This window comes from Ornithorhynchus anatinus, chromosome 1 (assembly GCF_004115215.2).
Source record: "Ornithorhynchus anatinus isolate Pmale09 chromosome 1, mOrnAna1.pri.v4, whole genome shotgun sequence".
Classification (NCBI taxonomy): Eukaryota; Metazoa; Chordata; class Mammalia; order Monotremata; family Ornithorhynchidae; genus Ornithorhynchus; species Ornithorhynchus anatinus.
Window position 1 is genome coordinate 69188100 of NC_041728.1, and position 16692 is coordinate 69204791.

Below are 16692 nucleotides of genomic sequence, written 5' to 3' on the forward strand. Positions count from 1 at the left end.
CCTTTGGCTGGGCTAGGGAGTTGAGGTTGGTTCTCATCGTGCCCCAGTCCAAGCCCCAGCTTTGTGGTACTCTGCCTCTCACTCTCTCCCCAGCCAGACAATCAATAGGGAGCACTGGACACGGCAGCAGTGAGCAGGGAAACAGTGGAGCGGCCCCTCGGTCAAAGGTACCACTGGATCCATCAAACAGGACAGCTGGGTTGAGGAGACAGTGACTTAAACTGATGCTCTACTTCCATTATTGAGAAGCAGCACGGTGTAGTGGATAGAGCAAGGGCCTGGAAATCAGAAGGTCCTGGGTTCTAATTCTGGCTCCACCATTTGTGTGCTCTGTGACCTGGGTCAAATCACTTCATTTCTCTGGGCCTCAGTTACCTCATCTGGAAAATGGGGATTGAGACTGTGAGCCGCATATGGGACAAGGACTGTGTCCAACCCGATTTGCTTGTATCCACCCCAGTACTTAGTACAGTGCCTGGCACCTAGTAAATGCTTCACAAATACCAGAATTATTATTATTATTATTAGGAGAGCAGAGAGGTAAGGTAGGAGGGAGCAAGTGAGTGATTGATTGATCAATCTGCCAGTGGTATTTATGAACACGTACTGGGTATTTACCTGATCTCTTCACCCACTTCTCCCACCCTGCTTTTTCGCCTTCTACTAGAAATAGGAGTGACATTTGTTGAAGCAACGTGGTGTAGTGAGAAGCAACGTGGTGTAGGGGCTAGAGCACGGACCTGGGAGTCAGAAGGTCATGGTTTCTAATCCCAGCTCCACCACTTGTCTGCTGTGTGACCTTGGGCAAGTCACTTCACTTGATTGAGTTTCAATTACCTCACCTGTAAAATGGGGATGGACACTATGAGCCCTACCTGGGACAGGGACTGTGTCCAACCCAATTTGTTTATATCCACTCTGGCACTTTGTATGGGGCCTGGCACATAGTAAGTTCTTAACAAATGTCATAATCATTACATGGGGCTCACAGTTTAACAGGGAGGTAGTAAGATTTTAAATTCCCATTTTATAGATAAGGAAACTAAGGCACAGAGAAGATAAGTGATTTGCCCAAGGTAACACAGCAGGCAAGTGGTAAAGAAGAGATTAGAACCCAGGTCAATCAACTGTTAACAATAAATTGTATTTAATAAGCACTTTGTGTGCAAAGCACTGTACTAAGCGCTTGGGAGAGTACAAGATAGGCTAGGTAGACATATTCCCTGCCCACAATGAGCTCACAGACTAGAGGGGGAGGCAGACATTAATATAAATAAATAAATTATGGTATATGCCTAAGTGCTATGGGGCCGAGAGAGGGGACGAATAAAGAGAACAGATCAAGGCGTCACAGAAGGGAGTGGGAAAAGAGAAAAAGAGGTTTTGGGGAGGACCTTTTGAAGGAGATGTGCTTTCAATAAGGCTTCAAAGGTGGAGAGGGTAATTGTCTGTTGGATGTAAAGAGGGAGGGCGTTGCAGGCCAGAGGCAGGATGAGAGCGAGAGGTCGGTGGCGAGATAGACGGGATCGAGGTACAGTGAGTAGGTTGGCATAAGAGGAGCAAAATATGTGGACTGGATTGTAATAGGAGATCAGTGAGGTGAGGTAGGAGGGGACACAAGGCGATTGAGCGCTTTAAAGGCAACGGTAAGGAATTTCTGTTGGACGTGGAAGTGGATGGCCGGCCACTGGAGGTTCTTGAAAAGTGGGAAACATTGCCTGAACGCTTCTGTAGAAAAATGATCTGGACAGCAGAATGAAGTGTGGACAGGAGGGGGAAGAGACAGGAGGCAGGGAAGTCGGCAAGGGGGCTGATACAGTAATCAAGGCAGGATAGAATAAGTGCTTGGATTAAGGTGGTAGTGGTATGGATGAGGATGAAAAGGTGGATTTTAGCCATATGGTGAAGGTTTCCAAATTCCCAGCACTCCCGTGGTTGTGTTGGTACGTATTCCCACAGACGTACATATAAATTGGGCTCTGTTCCAAAACCTCTAAAAAAAAATCTGAAATTCTTTTATATGCTCTGATTGTAAACTGGGACATGTCTGTATACATAAATTAATATATTTACTCTGTGAGAAACAGCCTGGCATAGTGGACGGGCCTGGGAGTCAGAAGGTCATCACGCTTCCCGACTTGTCGGCTGTGTGACCTTGAGCCTCGATTACCTCATCTGTAAAATGGGGATTAAGACTGCGAGCCCCAGGTGAGATAGGGACTGTGCCCAACCTAATTACCTTGTATCCACCCCAGTGCTTAGAATGGTGCTTGGCACATAGTAAGCACTTAACAAGCCCCATAATTATTATTATTATTGCTCTGATGTATTTAGGTATTTCATCCTGACATAAATGATCCTCTACTAATTTTATCTTTGTTCGTCCAAAGGTTCCCACTATCTACAAATCATTTCTGTGTCTACCTCCCTAGATTGTAAATTATTTGTGAGCAGGCAGTGTGTGGTCTGTTTCTGCTGTTCTCTGCTAATGACAATATCAGTAGGCACTCAGTAAAGATAATTGATTGACTGATTTACCCCAAGGAATCATGGCCTTCTTGGACAGGGAGGATACTGGCAGAGATGGGAAGGTTAAGGGAGTGAGTTTAGGAGGAAAGGTGACACGTTCAGCTTTGGCCTTGATACGCTTGAGGTGCTGGTGGTGTCAATGACCTGGTGAGAAGGGGAAGGTCAAGATTGCAGCTGGAGCGAGTTCGGAACCAGCAAGGTAGATTTGGGAGTCGCCCACAAGGAGGTGGTAGCTGAAGGCAAGAGGGACGATGAAGAGCCTGAGATTAAGAAGCGCTGGGGATCTCCCGGTGATGGGCTTTTCTAAAGCAGGCAGGGAGATGGAGGCCATATTGTGAATACACTTCCTTACCCACCCACAGCTCCTTGGGGGATTTTGGGTCTCTGTTATAAATGCAAGCTCGATAGCCACTATTTTGCCTGCAAAGAAAACCACAGAGTAGCCCACTGGTTTTTGCCCTGCCCCCGGACCCAATCAATCAATCAGTCAATGGCATTTATCAAACTCCCACTTGTCCCATGGAAATTTATGAAATAATCAAAAAAGCCATAAGTCTCTTTGCATAGAAATGAGTGACTTTCAATATCTATAGCTGCCCCCCAGCATGTCCTGAAAAGTGGCTTTTCCTGGAAAAATAGGCTCTTTCTGAAAAGGACCTTAATACAGGCAGTCGCCAGAACAAAAGGCCTCATCTGGTTCCAATCTCCTACAGTCTGGGAGCACCCGGTTTAGAGAGACTTACCGGTCCACTCGGGGCAGGCCCTTTGTCCCTGGTCCAGCAGGTACATGGGTGGGCAGCAGCTCCCGATCGACATCTGGAGCTTGCGTAAAGTTGTGGCTGCTGAAGAGCACGGAAAATTCCAATCAAGAAAGTCCCGGGGCCCAGAGTTATTAACTATCATCGCTTCCTTTTTATTCTTTCTGTCTTCTATGTGACGGCCAGGGAGGATAATCAAGGTCCAAATACCCCCACCGTCAGCAGCATGGCTTTATGGATAGGGTCTGGGCCTGGGAGTCAGAAGGACCGGGGTTCTAATCTCAGCTCCACCACTTTTTGGCTGTGTGACCTTGGGCAAGTCCCCTCACTTCTCTGGGCCTCAGTTACTTCATTTGTAAAATGGGGTTTAAGACTGTGAGCCCCATGTGGTATATGAACTGTATCCAACCTGATTACCTTGTATCTAACCTAGTACTTAGAAGAGTGCCTGGCACATAACAATTACTTAATTATGGTATTTACTAAGCACTTATATGTGCCAGGCACTGTACTAAGCACTGGGGTGGATACAAACAAATCGGGTTGGATACAGTCTCAATCCCCATTTTATAGATAACTGAGACACAGAGAAGCGAAATGACTTGCCCAAGGTCATACAGCAGACAAGTAGTGGTGGAGCTGTAATTAGAACTCTTGATCTCCTGGCTCCAGGCCTGTGCTCTATCTACTTTGCCATTAAAAAGTACCATTAAATAAATAATTTAAAAATCATCCATCATCATCATCATCAATAGTATTTATTGAGCACTTATTGTGTGCAGAGCATTCTACTAAGTCCTTGGGAGAGCACAAGGCAACAGAGTTAGCAGACACATTCCCTGACCACAACCAGCTAGCACTTTATAGTGTTTTACAAATCCAAAATCCTTGATAAATGCTATAATCGATATGGAATTGTGAGCATCTTCCCTAGTGAATTTCCCTCTGGCCTCTCTTTGGTGCGGCAGAAGTGACAATTTGCCAGGTCACAATGACATTCACCTCTGAAATCCAATCTCCAGTGCTTAGAACAGTGCTTGGCACATAGTAAGCGGTTAACAAATACCATAATTATTATTATTATCATTTCTTTATTCTTCTTCCTGCATTCACAGAAATGTGAGGTGTCAGAGCCCACAGCTATTTTGGAACTTTCCCGGTGGCTCTGAGGATGCGGGAGCCTGAAGATCCTCATCAGGCAGGTTCTTGTGCATCTGGAGGGTTTCCGACCCAGTGGGGTGAACGGATTAGTGGTGAAGGGATTTTCTGCTTTTAAACCCAGTTGCAAAATTCCCTGCCCTGCTTTTATTAGACACTCCCCTCCTTCGTAACTTGTGTGTATGTCCAGAAAAATTAAACTCAAGGGGAAAGGATTAGTGAGCTGCAAGTCCTGTGCTTCACTTGAAAAAAAAGTATTATCTGTGGTTTTTCTGTGGAAAAAATTCAAGGGTTAAGATCTTGCTGCCCCCACGAATGAACCTTCAGAAACTGTGTTTCTGATTTCTATTTTGCATGATTCCATACTGTGAATCGAAATTCCTATAGTCCAAAAGATTAAAGTTCAGAAGGAAATTGGATATGGCAGTAGTTGGGATTGTCATAATTAATCCCTAATAATAATTATGGTACTTATTAAGTGCTTACTATGTACAAGCACTGTTCTAAGCGCTGAGGTAGATACAAGGAAATTAGGTTGTCCCACGTGGGGCTCACAGTCTTAATCCCCAATTTACAAATGAGGTAACTGAGTCACAGAAAAGTTGTGATTTACCCAAAGTCACACAGCAAAGTGACAGACCTGAGATTAGAACCCACGACTTCTGACTCCCAAACCCGGACTCTTTCCACTAAGCCACGCCGCTTCTCAGTTTCTTCAGGTTCTGCTTCTTCTAATCTCAGTTTCTATTCCCACACCTGTGATCAGTATTTCTGTACCCAACCACGACTGTGTTCACAAACTCCTTTGGTGACCGTGAACGTACCTTACGTACCTTGACTTGAGCACCAACTCATATATACATACCCCTTCCCTTCTCTCTGTAAATTATTTTACGGCTACCTCCGCAGCTAAATTGTAAACTCCTTAGGGATCCTGCCTGTTTACTCTAAGGTATCCTCCCAAGTGCTCAGGACAGAGTTTTACCCACAGCAGGGGTGGAGTCAATAAATAATACTGAGCATCAGGATAGACTGTAAAATCCCTTGTCTCTAGAGAGATGAAGAACAGGGAAAGGTGGAACTCCCAGAATATTTGTTGAAAAACACTACATTTATTCTTGAGGGAATAGGGCAGCTCTACTTAACCAGAAACCAAGAAATGGCATCATTTTAAGAATGATTTTTATTGCTCTTTTTGGGAATACAATGCTCCATCCTGGTGATTACAGGTAGCAATCTGAAGATTTAGTTAAAATGTATATTTGAAAAGGGAACTACTAATGGGAGTATACCGTGCCCACAAGGACTCATTCTGTTTAAAAACCTTTGCACATCACTTTCAACAAAAGGCATGGTAACAGCTATTTATATACACGTATAAAGCTTACTGAAAAAAGTACAAAAATAACAAAAGCTTAAATGAAATGCTAACCCCGAATTGCGGTCACTCGTCCAACATGCATTTTTTTGTCACCTAAATACATCACAGTTTTAAAGGCACAGAAGAGATGTTTTGCAATCCTGTGATCTAATGTAGACCCAAAGAAAAGAATAGGTTTGTAATTGCATTTCACAGATAAAGGCTAAGTTCTGGGATATGAAATATTTTTACCTAACCCACAAAACATACCTGAGATGACTCCTATTAGATTTTTTTAAAAAAGCAATCCCCTTCCATTAAATTCAAAGATTGGTTTTTAAGAAGGCACCTCATTCGAGCTCTTAGTAGAGTGCTTTGCACATAGTAAGTACTCAATAAATACCTTTGAAATTTGGTTGATGATCAAATAAGCTTGAGGAATCATCTTAAGTGGAGATCATGCCTCATGTTACAAGATGACAACACTCCATCGGCAGTAGAGCCCAGTAGAGCCACAAAACAAGGAAAACGAGACCCAAACCATTGGTCTTTACCATGGTGTTTTCTTTGTAGATTGTGCAGTAAAGCAAAAGGGGGCAAACACCTTTCACATAAAAGTTAACATAGCCATTCCTTGTTGGAAGGGTGTTTGGGGCAGAACACTGTGGTAGGAAAGGAACGGCTCTTTCCATTTGGTTCTTCTGTCTGGATCCAGCAGGACGCGGTGACAGGAGGAAGGACCGTGAGCACTGGGCCGGCGTTGACCAGAGACAGGCCGGGTTTTCCTTAGTGCAACGTTCTGCGAGATGGGGCAGCCCCTGTACTAGAGGAAAACTGACGGGAATTGTTCCATGACTTTTCTTGATGCTGCTTAACCTTCAAAATTGACAAGGAAAATGCCTCTGCACTTTTTGAACATTTCTGAGTTAAGCCTACCTCCAGGTGAAATACTATCGACAAAGAAGCTAGTCTCCATTAGCGTTAAAACGTGGCTTGTCTGACATTCTTTTTCTAAATTCCAGGTCCTTGAAGTTCAAAAAATTAAAATTCAAGGAGGCTAAGGGGATGGGACATCTTAACTTTCCTTTTACTAGAACAAAACTCTCTGATTTTATTATCTGCTGAATTTAAAAGAGGTTGAGCCGAAACATGTATCTTTCTGATACATTTGTCAACTTCACTTTGAAGGAGACAATTCTATTACATCTGTCTTGTCGTTTGGAACCATTCATTGATAATTAAACGGTCAGGTGTGGTATGTTTACGGTGTCATTATCTGGTATTTCCAAAGCAGTTGGAGAGGTGGAGAGGAGCAGAAACTTGGAAAACATCTAATTTTCTCATTCATTCACCATCCAGCTCAGAATTTCCACTAACTTTGAATGGAGACAAGCATGTTTGCCGGGTAAGGTTTGAAATGCAGGTGTAAGGACAGTTGGTTAGATTACAAATCCAGATGTTATTGTGGTTTTTCCCCCCCGCGATGATTAAAGAAAACATTTTGGGAGCTCAGAATGGATTTTTAGGTGAGAAAAGATACGCCACCCTTAATCAGTTCCTATACCATCTCTTTTATCAATACTTCTTTGCAGCTTATGAATAAATGTAGAAGTGCTTATTTGTGCGCGTTGAGTACAATTCGGTGATGTGACCATTTTAATTCACACTTGAGAAGTAATGAAATCAGTGCCTTATATTCACATCTGCTCTGAAATATCATTGTGCTTGTAATCAGATCTTTGTTTCCTTAACACATATTCACAAATACTTTCGAAAGTACAAGGCAAGAAGACATGAGCCTGAAATGGTAACGAGCTGCCACTCAATGATCACCGTAAAGCATTAGAACCCACCCTACTAACACAGTAGGGGAGAGACCAACCTCCCATTCCCCTCTCGAAACAAACGCCTTGACCCCAATCTGAAAAATCTCTCCAAACCCAAATCGAGAGCTGAGGAAGCGACACCGGGCAACGAGGACTAGAACCCAGTTTTCTTGAAGGGACCCTTATGGATTTCAAAGGATTGTGTTGGGAGAGCCCTCCGATGGAGCCCGGCGGTCTTCCTTGCGCTTCCTTTCCCTAAATCACATTTTGCCTTCTAAAGCTTAAGCCTTTCGGTGTCAGCGCCGCATTTCCCGGCTCTCCTCGACCATTTACTCCACAGCCCTCGGGTCTTCTTGTCAGTCGTTCGTCTGGTTCCAAGAGAGGCTTCCCCTCACTTCTCGGGCTCATGAGTAGTCCTCTTGGGGTCACTCTCTCCCACGCGCAGCCCGCGGACCCCGTCCATGGCAGAGGGAGACAAGCAGAAGAAGGGTCTTTTTCCTCCCTACTACAAGGCTGCACACCTTTCACTGGCTGTCTTCTTCCTCTTGCAGTCTTTGGACAGCCTTATCCAGAAGCTCCATCGACTCTCTAAGGGTAACATTGATTTTAAATGGCTTGGGTTTGATAGTCAACCCGTAGCTGAACTTCACTTTGGCGATCTCGTCCGGATCGGCGATGAAATTGCACTGGTGGGCGAGGATGGCAGTGAAGAGAAACAGCTGTAGCTTGGAGAGCTCTTCTCCGATGCACCGCCGTTTGCCCAGCGAGAAGATCATCACGCTGCTGGCCAGATCCTTGTCCACGAACCCATTCTTGTCCAGAAACCTGGCTGGACAGAAATCCTCCGGGTTACGCCATGTCACCGGGTCGTGATTCACCGACCACTGGTTGATGAGCACCACCGTGTCCTTGGGAATGTGGAACCCCAGGATCGAGGTGTCGGATGTGGTGGCGTGAGGGATGGTGAGAGGCACGAAACTGCTGAAGCGCATGGCCTCGTATAGGAAGGCCATAAGGTAGGGCAACGTTGGCTGATCGGCCATACACGGCAGGCGCTCCCTGCCCACGACTCTGTCCAGTTCTTCTTGCACTTCAGCTTGCACTTTGGGGAACCTGTTTCACAAAGCGCCAAAGAGAATAATGGGATAAGGTGATTCCTGGTGGCTCTAGAGACTCCTATCATCCATGTATTATAGTCTCATCCTGCCGCTGTCAATCATGCCCTTGTGGGGGAAGGAATTCCTCTTAACCCTTGGGGATGTATCCCACATCAACAGCTGGCTTAACTTAAGCATTTCTTCAGGGGCAGATACAGAGACTATGGCATGGTAGTGGATTTGAACTATAGAGGATGACACCTAGACCAATCCTCAGGTAGAAAAGCACCTCTTAAGTTTCCCTTCACTTTGACCTAAAAACTATAAAAAAAAAAAAAAAAACCCAAAAACCAAACTTTGAGTCCCTTGGCAATGTCTTCTTTCTCTTTGATTTCCCTAAATGGCACAAAACATTCCACTGGGAATTGAAGATATATACAGGTTTTTTTCCCCCAATCAGGAGTATTTACTAAGTGCTTACCGTTTTGCTTTTTGTTTGTTTTTTAAATACTATTTGTTCAGCACTTACTATGTTTGAGGCACTTTACTAGGTGCTGGGATAGATACAACCTGATTAGCTTCTATCTACCCCAGGATTTAGTAGAGTGCTTGGCACCTAGTAAGCAATTAAGCACCATAAAAATAAATCAAAGTTTATCAGCTTGGACACGGTCCATGACCATGTGGGGCTCACAGTCTTAATCCCCGTTTTACAGATGAGTGAGCTGAGGCTCAGAGAAGTTAAGTGATTTGCCCAAGGTGGGTGCAGCCAGACGAGTGGCAGAGCGGGGATTAGAACCTGGGTCCTTCTGACTCTCAGGCCCTTGCTCTATCCATTAGACCACACTGCTTCTCTGTGTGCAGAGCGACGTACTAAGTGCTTGTGAAGATGTAAGGGTGCCAGTAGAAATGATTCCTCCCATCAGGGAGCTTACAGTCTAGCTGGGGAAGAGAGACACTGAAAGAAATTACAGGTAGGAGGAAATGAGTATAAAGACACGTCTCTAAGTGTGAACAGAGTGTGGGGTGCCCAATTGCTGAGGTATTGAGGAAATGCTGAAGCAGGAGTTGGAGCAGATGTAGGGTGGGGAGATGGAGTATAATGACAACAATAATAAATAAGAGTACTGGTTAAGGGCTTACTATGTGCCAAGCACCGTTCTCAGCACCGGGGTAGATGCGAGTTAATCAGGTTGAACAGAGTCCCTGTCCCACATAGGGCTCACAGTCTTAATCCCTACTTTACATACGAGGTAAGAGAGGCCCAGAGAAGTGAAGTGACTTGCCCAAGGTCACACAGCAGATACGTGGCAGAGCTGGGATGAGAACCCATGACCTCCCGACTCCCAAGTCCGGGCTTTATCCACTAAGGGAAGGCCTTCAGAAAGAGATGGGATGTCTGCTGGCCTTTGAAGGTGGAGAGAGCTGTGACTGAGCGGTCCACCAGGTGTGAAAGGGGAGGAAGTTCCGGGCAGTTGGGAGGGTGTGAGCAAGGGGTCGGCAGTGAGAGCCAAGAACGAGGCCCTGTGAGGAGGTTGGCTCCTGCGGAACAAAGCGTGCAAGCTGGGGCACAGTGGGACAAGAGTGAGAAAAAATAGAGGGGAGAGAGAGTTGGTTGAATGCCTCGAAGCTGTTGGTCAAGAACTCTGAAGAGGAACAAACACCCACTGAAGGTCTTTGGCAGGGGTTGCGGTGGGGAGGTGAGAGGTGCAAAAGAACGGTGTTTTAGAAAAAATGATACAAACGGCAGGGTGCGATGTGGACTGGAGAGAGGAAAAAGTAGACGCAGGGAGGTGTGGGAGGAGTGACGCAGTAGTCGAAGGAAAAATATTTGTTTCGGAAGGTTAAAACGTTCCACTTATATTCTGTACAGCTGACGGTTTGGAGGAAATCCCTTTGGACTTGGTGTCTAAAGGAAGCCAGCCTTGGAAAACAGCCCAAAGGTAAAGTCATTAGGTAAGTATTCAGTAGTAGAGAGACGAAGTGTGGCCTAGTGGCAACAGCAGAGGCCTGGGAGACATGGGGACCTGGGTTCTTTCTAATCCCAGCTCTGCCGCTTGTCTGCTGAGTGACCTCGGACAAATCGCTTCACTTTTCTGTGCCTCAGTTACTTCATCTGTAAAATGGGGATTAAGCCTGTGAGTCCCGTCTGGGACATGGACTGACCAACCTGATTCACTCCAGTGACTTGTCCAAGGTCCCACAGCAGACAAGCGGTGGAGCTGGAATTAGAATCCAGGCCCTCCGACTCCCAGGCCCGTTCTCTTTCGGCTAGGCCACGTTGTGTCTCACAGCACTTAGCACACTGTAAGCATTTAATAAATACTATAGCCAATAAAGAACACAATGTGAGCTCCTGAGATTTTCAGGGACGTTTCAAATCGGAGGCAATATACCCACGCTTCTGAATCTGACCCTTCCCCTTCAAAGGGAAACCATTAACACCATGCCTGTTCTACAGATCTGGAATACAGGCTTCAGATACTTTTAACCCAAGTCACCCAAACCCAATAAAGGGACATATTACAGTCGTCATAAATAGAGGGCAGGTGAAAGGCTGACCAGGGTCTTTATCTCGCTTCAAGGAATCCTAAAGTGATAAATACGATCAAATGAATGAATGAATGCAGTCGATACTCTACTGGAGCTCTCCCAGGTTGAAATTACTGGGCTGGAAGGGATCACTGCAGCTGTCTTGTTCTGCTCTGCTTCGCCTTCTCCCTCTTCTCCCCACTTTTTTATCTCCCCAGTTCCCTGCTACTCCATCGCTCGTGCACTGGGTGTTGTGTTTTCGGCCCTTGGTTCATTGAGATGGGGCTCCCAAGGCTCCCTGCTCGGCCTGGGTCTCCATTCGTTTATTCGGTCGTATTTCTTTGAGAGCATACTGTGTGCACAGCACTGTACTAAGCTTTTGGGAAAGTGTAATACAACGATAAAGCAGTGACATTCCCTGGGGGTTCTCCTGGAACCTCGCTCTGCAGCATCCACTCCCCATTCCTTCAGAACCAAGGGCTGAAACCCTCGCATTGGGTCGGGGAGGAAGGCTGAGGGTTTCCCAGAGGGGCCCTGCTGCCTGGCCATGGGCCAAGCGAACGTCCAGAGCCTTGTTCCGCCCCTGTGGGGGTCGGCTATTCATGGGGGTCGGAAGGTGGGAGCTGTCCTGAACGGGGAGGAAGGGCGCCTCTAAAGCGGGTTCCCCAATGGCTTTGCAGAACCCTTTCATCACCCCTCATGCCCTGCCGACAACCCGAGAAGTGTCAGCGGGGCAAGCTTGTTGTGGGCAGGGATTGAATCTGTTTATTGTTGCATCGTCCTCTCCAAAGCGCTTAGTTCAGTCCTCTGCACGCAGTAAGTGCCAATAAATACGATGGAATGAAGGAAAGGGAATTCCCGGATCAGGCCGCGGATGAGGAAAGGAAGGGAAAGGGACAGGGGGCAGCCCAGCCCCACCATGGAACTGGTCTTAAGCCATTGTCCAGGGGTTCCTTGAGGGTCCTCAAGATCCCCCCATTACTACCACCACCACCACGTCGACCAGAAACACACCAAATGAGCGAGTGAGCTCCAGGGTCACCTCCCCGAACCAGCTTTTTGGCGGGAAGCTGGGGGGGGAGTGTGGACGTGGCACCGGCCGGACAGATGCTCCGCTTCATTCATTCAATTGTTTTTATTGAGCACTTACTGTGTGCAGAGCACTGTTCTAAGCGCTTTAGGCTCTCAGTGAATCCCCCTCTGCTAGATGGCCTGAGGACACGTGGAGGGGGAGCAATTATCTGATGAAGAGGAGGAGCAGCCAGTGCCAGCACTTGCCAGAACAGTGCTTGGCACATAGTAAGCACTTAATAAATACCATAATTATTACTACTAGGCGCTCAGTGAATCCCTCTCCAATGGACATCTTGAAGATGGGTTGAGGGATGGATTATTCTTATTCTTACTAAGCTCTCAGTGAATCCCCTTCAGATAGATGGATGGATGGATGGATGGATGGATGGATGGATGGATGGATGGACAGAAGGCTTGAAGGCGGGTGGAGGGGGAGAGAATTACCGGAGGAAGAGGAGCAGCAGCCAGTGCCAGCACTTAGAACAGTGCTCAGCACATAGTAAGCGCTTAACCAATACCACAATTATTATTATTATCATGTATTAAGGTTGTCAGTGAATCCCTCTCTGTTGGATGGCTTGAAGATATGTGGGTTGAGGGATGGATTCTTCTTATGCTTGTTCTTACTAGGCTCTCAGTGAATCCAATGTGGTCGATTGATGGATAGATGGATGGAAGGATGGATAGATGGACGGACGGACAGACGGACAGACGGATGGATGGATGGATGGATGGATAGATGGACGGATGGATGGAAGGAAGGATGGGCCGAAGAACAGACAGATGGACGGACGGACGGGGAGTACTTTACCTGACGAAGAGGAGGAGCAGCCAGTGGAGGGCTGTGGAGAGGGTGTCCTGGCTGGCGCCGAAGATGTCGGTGAGGGTGGGGGGCACTTGGTCGAAGGGCAGCGGGGGCCGTTGGGCGCGGGCGGCGCCGAGGAGGGCGTCGAGCATGTGCCGGGGCGGGCGGCCGGGCGGCGGGGCGGGCCGGCGGCGGCGGCGCCGGCACCGGCGGAGGACGAAGCCGTAGAAGCGTCGGTTGAAGCGCTGGAAGTCTCGGAAGGCCGAGCGTGCGGGGTTGGGGAAGCGGCGCAGCCAGGGCAGCGCGTCCACCAGCCCCCCGGCGCCCACCGTGCGGCCGAAGTCCTCGCAGGGGACGTCGGGGGGACCGTCGGGGGAGGAGCCGTCGGAGGAGTCGTCGGGGGAGTCGTCGGGGGGACCGTCGAGGGAGCCGTCGGGGGAGCCTTCGAGGGAGCCGTCGGGGGAGCCGTCGAGGGAGCCGTCGGGGGAGCCGTCGAGGGAGCCGTCGGGGGAGCCGTCGGCCGGTCCGCCGAAGCAGAGGGCGCGCATGACGTTGGCCACGGCCAGGCCGGCCGGAGGGGCCGGGTCCAGCGAGGCGCCCCCCGCGCAGCCCCGGGCCAGCCGGCGCACCAGCTCCCGCGCCTCGCCCAGCACCGGCCGCTCCAGGCCCGCCCGGCCGGACAAGGCCCGCACCGCGCCCTGGGCCAGCTTGCGCCGCGCCCTCCAGCCGGCCGAGTAGGGCCCGAAGGCCAGGCTGCGGCCGCCGGACACCTCGCCGAACGACGGGAAGGCCGGCCGGCCGGAGAAGTCCCCGGCCTGGCGCAGCAGGGCCTGGCGGATGGCGCGCTGCCCGCTGAGCACCACCGCCGGCCGGGCCCCCAGGCGCAGCCGGAACACCGAGCCGTAGCGCCCGGCCAGCGCGCCCAGGGCCAGGTGCGGGGCGCTGCCCAGCTGCACCAGGTTGCCCACCAGGGGCCACGGGAAGGGGCCCGGAGGGGTCCGGAGCCCGTCCCGGCGAACGCGCCCCGATCCGCGCCGGACCCAGGCCGCCAGCAGGGTCAGCAGCAGCGCCAGGGTCACCAGCTGCGCCGGGCTCACCAGCTGCGCCGCCGCCGCCGCCGCCGTCGGGTCCGGCCGCCCCGCCTCACCCTCCACGGACGCGGTCATCCTGCGGGGACAGGAGGACGGACGGCCTCACCCACCCGCACCCCCGGCCCCTCTCCGCGCCCGGGGGGTCCTCGGCAAGCCATCGCCGGGCGCGGGGGGACCCCGCCTTCCCCCGCCCCCCGCCACTTGCCCCCTCCCCACCCCCGGACCCCGACGGTCCGGAGGAGGGGACGAGGGGTGCGGAGGGAGCGGGGTCACCAGGAAAAGGTGCCCTCCCCGCCGGCCCCTGCCTCCCCTCGCCCCCTCGGCTCCCCGGGGCGCAGCGAGGGGCGCACGGCTCCCGGGCGCACCGGTTGCCCGGGGTCCTCGGCGCACCATCTCCGGGCGCGGAGAGGGGAGGTTAGCTCTCCACTCCCCACTCCTCCGGCCCCCGGGGCGCTTAGGTTGGAGCCGGCAGGGCGGAGGAGGGGACCGGAGGGGATGGGTGGAGGGGGACCCGATGGCCAGGGGAAGGTGCCCTCCCCGCCGCCCCCGCCTCCCCTCGCCCCCTTTGCTCCCCGGGGCTCAGCGAGGAGCGCACGGGCGTTCCGGGCGCACTGGTTGCACGGGGTCCTGGGCACCATCTCCGGGCGCGGAGAGGGGACGTTAGCTCTCTACTCTCCCCTTCTCCGCCCCCCGACCCCCAGGGCGCTTAGGTTGGCGCCGGCGGGCCGGAGGAGGGGACGGGAGGGGAACGGGTGGGGAGGGATCTGGTGGCCGGGGGAAGGTGCCCTCCCCGCCGCCCCCTGCCTCCCCTCGCCCCCTCGGCTCCCCGGGGCGCAGCGAGGGGCGCTTGGGTCCCGGGCGCACTAGTTGCACGGGGGTCCTTGGGCATCATCTCCGGGCGCGGAGAGGGGAGGTTCGTCCCCAGCTGCCCCCTTTCTCCGCCCCCCGACCTCCAGGGCGCTTGGTACAGTGCTCTGCACATAATGAGCGCTCTATAAATACTATTGAATGAATGAGGAGGGGCCGGGAGGGGAACGGGTGGAGAGGGACCCGGTGGCCAGGGGAAGGTGCCCTCCCCGCCGCCCCCTGCCTCCCCTCGCCCCCTCGACTCCCCGGGGCGCAGCGAGGGCATCCCGGGCGCACTGGTTGCACGGGGTCCCTGGGCACCATCTCCGGGCGCGGAGAGGAGAGGTTGGCCCCGCGCTGGGCCCCCTCCTCGGGCGGGGGCACTGACCTGGCGACGGCGGGGGCTGTGCGGGGTGGGGGCCGGGTGGACCTGGCTCCGGGGTCCCGGGGCGGGTCAGGTCCCGGGCCGGCTTCTGGCGTCCCCACCGGGTCCCTCGGGGGGCAGGGGCGCAAGGACCATCCTCCCGGGGCAAGCCGCCTCGGGGCTCCCGGGGCCGCAGCCCGCGATATAAGGGAGCTGGGCACAACGGGGGAGGGGCCGGGGGAGGGACGGACGGAGGGAGGGAGGGAGGGAGGGACGGGGGGACGGAGGGAGCTGCCCAGCAGTAGCCCCGGCACCGAGTCTGGAAGGGGCAGACCCGGCTCGGGCCAAAGAGCGGCCCAGAATCCTAATAATGATGGTGTTTGTTAATGATGGTGCCAAGCGCTCTTCTAAGCGCTAGGGTAGTTACAAATCGATCGGACACGGTCCCCGTCCCACACTGGGCTCACGTTCTTAATAATAACGTTGACGATGGTATTTGTTAAGCGCTTACGATGTACCAAGCACTGTTCTAAGGGCTGGGATGGAGGCAAGGTCACCAGGTGGTCCCCCGTGGGGCTCACAGTCTTCATCCCCATTTTCCAGGTGAGGTCTCTGAGGCCCAGAGAATAATAATAATAATAATAATAATAATGTTGGTATTTGTTAAGCGCTTACTATGTGCCGACCACTCTTCTAAGCGGTGGGGTAGACACAGGGGAATCAGGTGGTCCCACCTGGGGCTCACAGTCTTAATCCCCATTTTGCAGATGAGGGAACTGAGGCACAGAGAAGTGAAGTGACTTGCCCACAGTCACACAGCTGACAAGTGGCAGAGCTGGGATTCGAACTCATGACCTCTGACTCCAAAGCCAGTGCCCTTTCCACTGAGCCATGCTGCTTCTCTTAAGTGAAGTGACTTGCCCCAGCTCACACGGCTGACAAGAGGCGGAGGCGGGATTAGAACCCACAACCTCCTACTCCCAAAACCGGGCTCTTTCCACTGAGACACGCTGCTTCCCCCATTTTTTTGCCAGATGAGAGACCTGAGGCCCGAAGAAGTGAAGTGACTTAATAATAATAATAATGTTGGCATTTGTTAAGCGCTTACTATGTGCCGAGCACTGTTCTAAGCGCTGGGGGAGATATAGGGTAATCGGGTGGTCCCACGTGAGGCTCACAGTTAATCCCCATTTTACAGATGAGGTCACTGAGGCACAGAGAAGTGAAGTGACTCGCCCACAGTCACCCAGCT

At 51.4% G+C, this 16692-nt stretch overlaps 1 protein-coding gene across 1 annotated transcript; it reads right to left on the reverse strand.

Annotated features, from left to right (window-relative positions):
* Positions 1-7356: 7356 nt before the first annotated feature.
* On the reverse strand, positions 7357-14305 carry CYP1B1 (cytochrome P450 1B1). The gene is made up of 3 exons (XM_029062252.1): positions 13663-14305; positions 13146-13521; positions 7357-8744 (listed from the first exon to the last, which is right to left on the reverse strand). Exons 1-3 carry the CDS (start codon positions 14303-14305, stop codon positions 8156-8158), a joined length of 1608 nt encoding a protein of 535 aa, XP_028918085.1. The 3' UTR covers positions 7357-8155.
* Positions 14306-16692: the final 2387 nt, after the last annotated feature.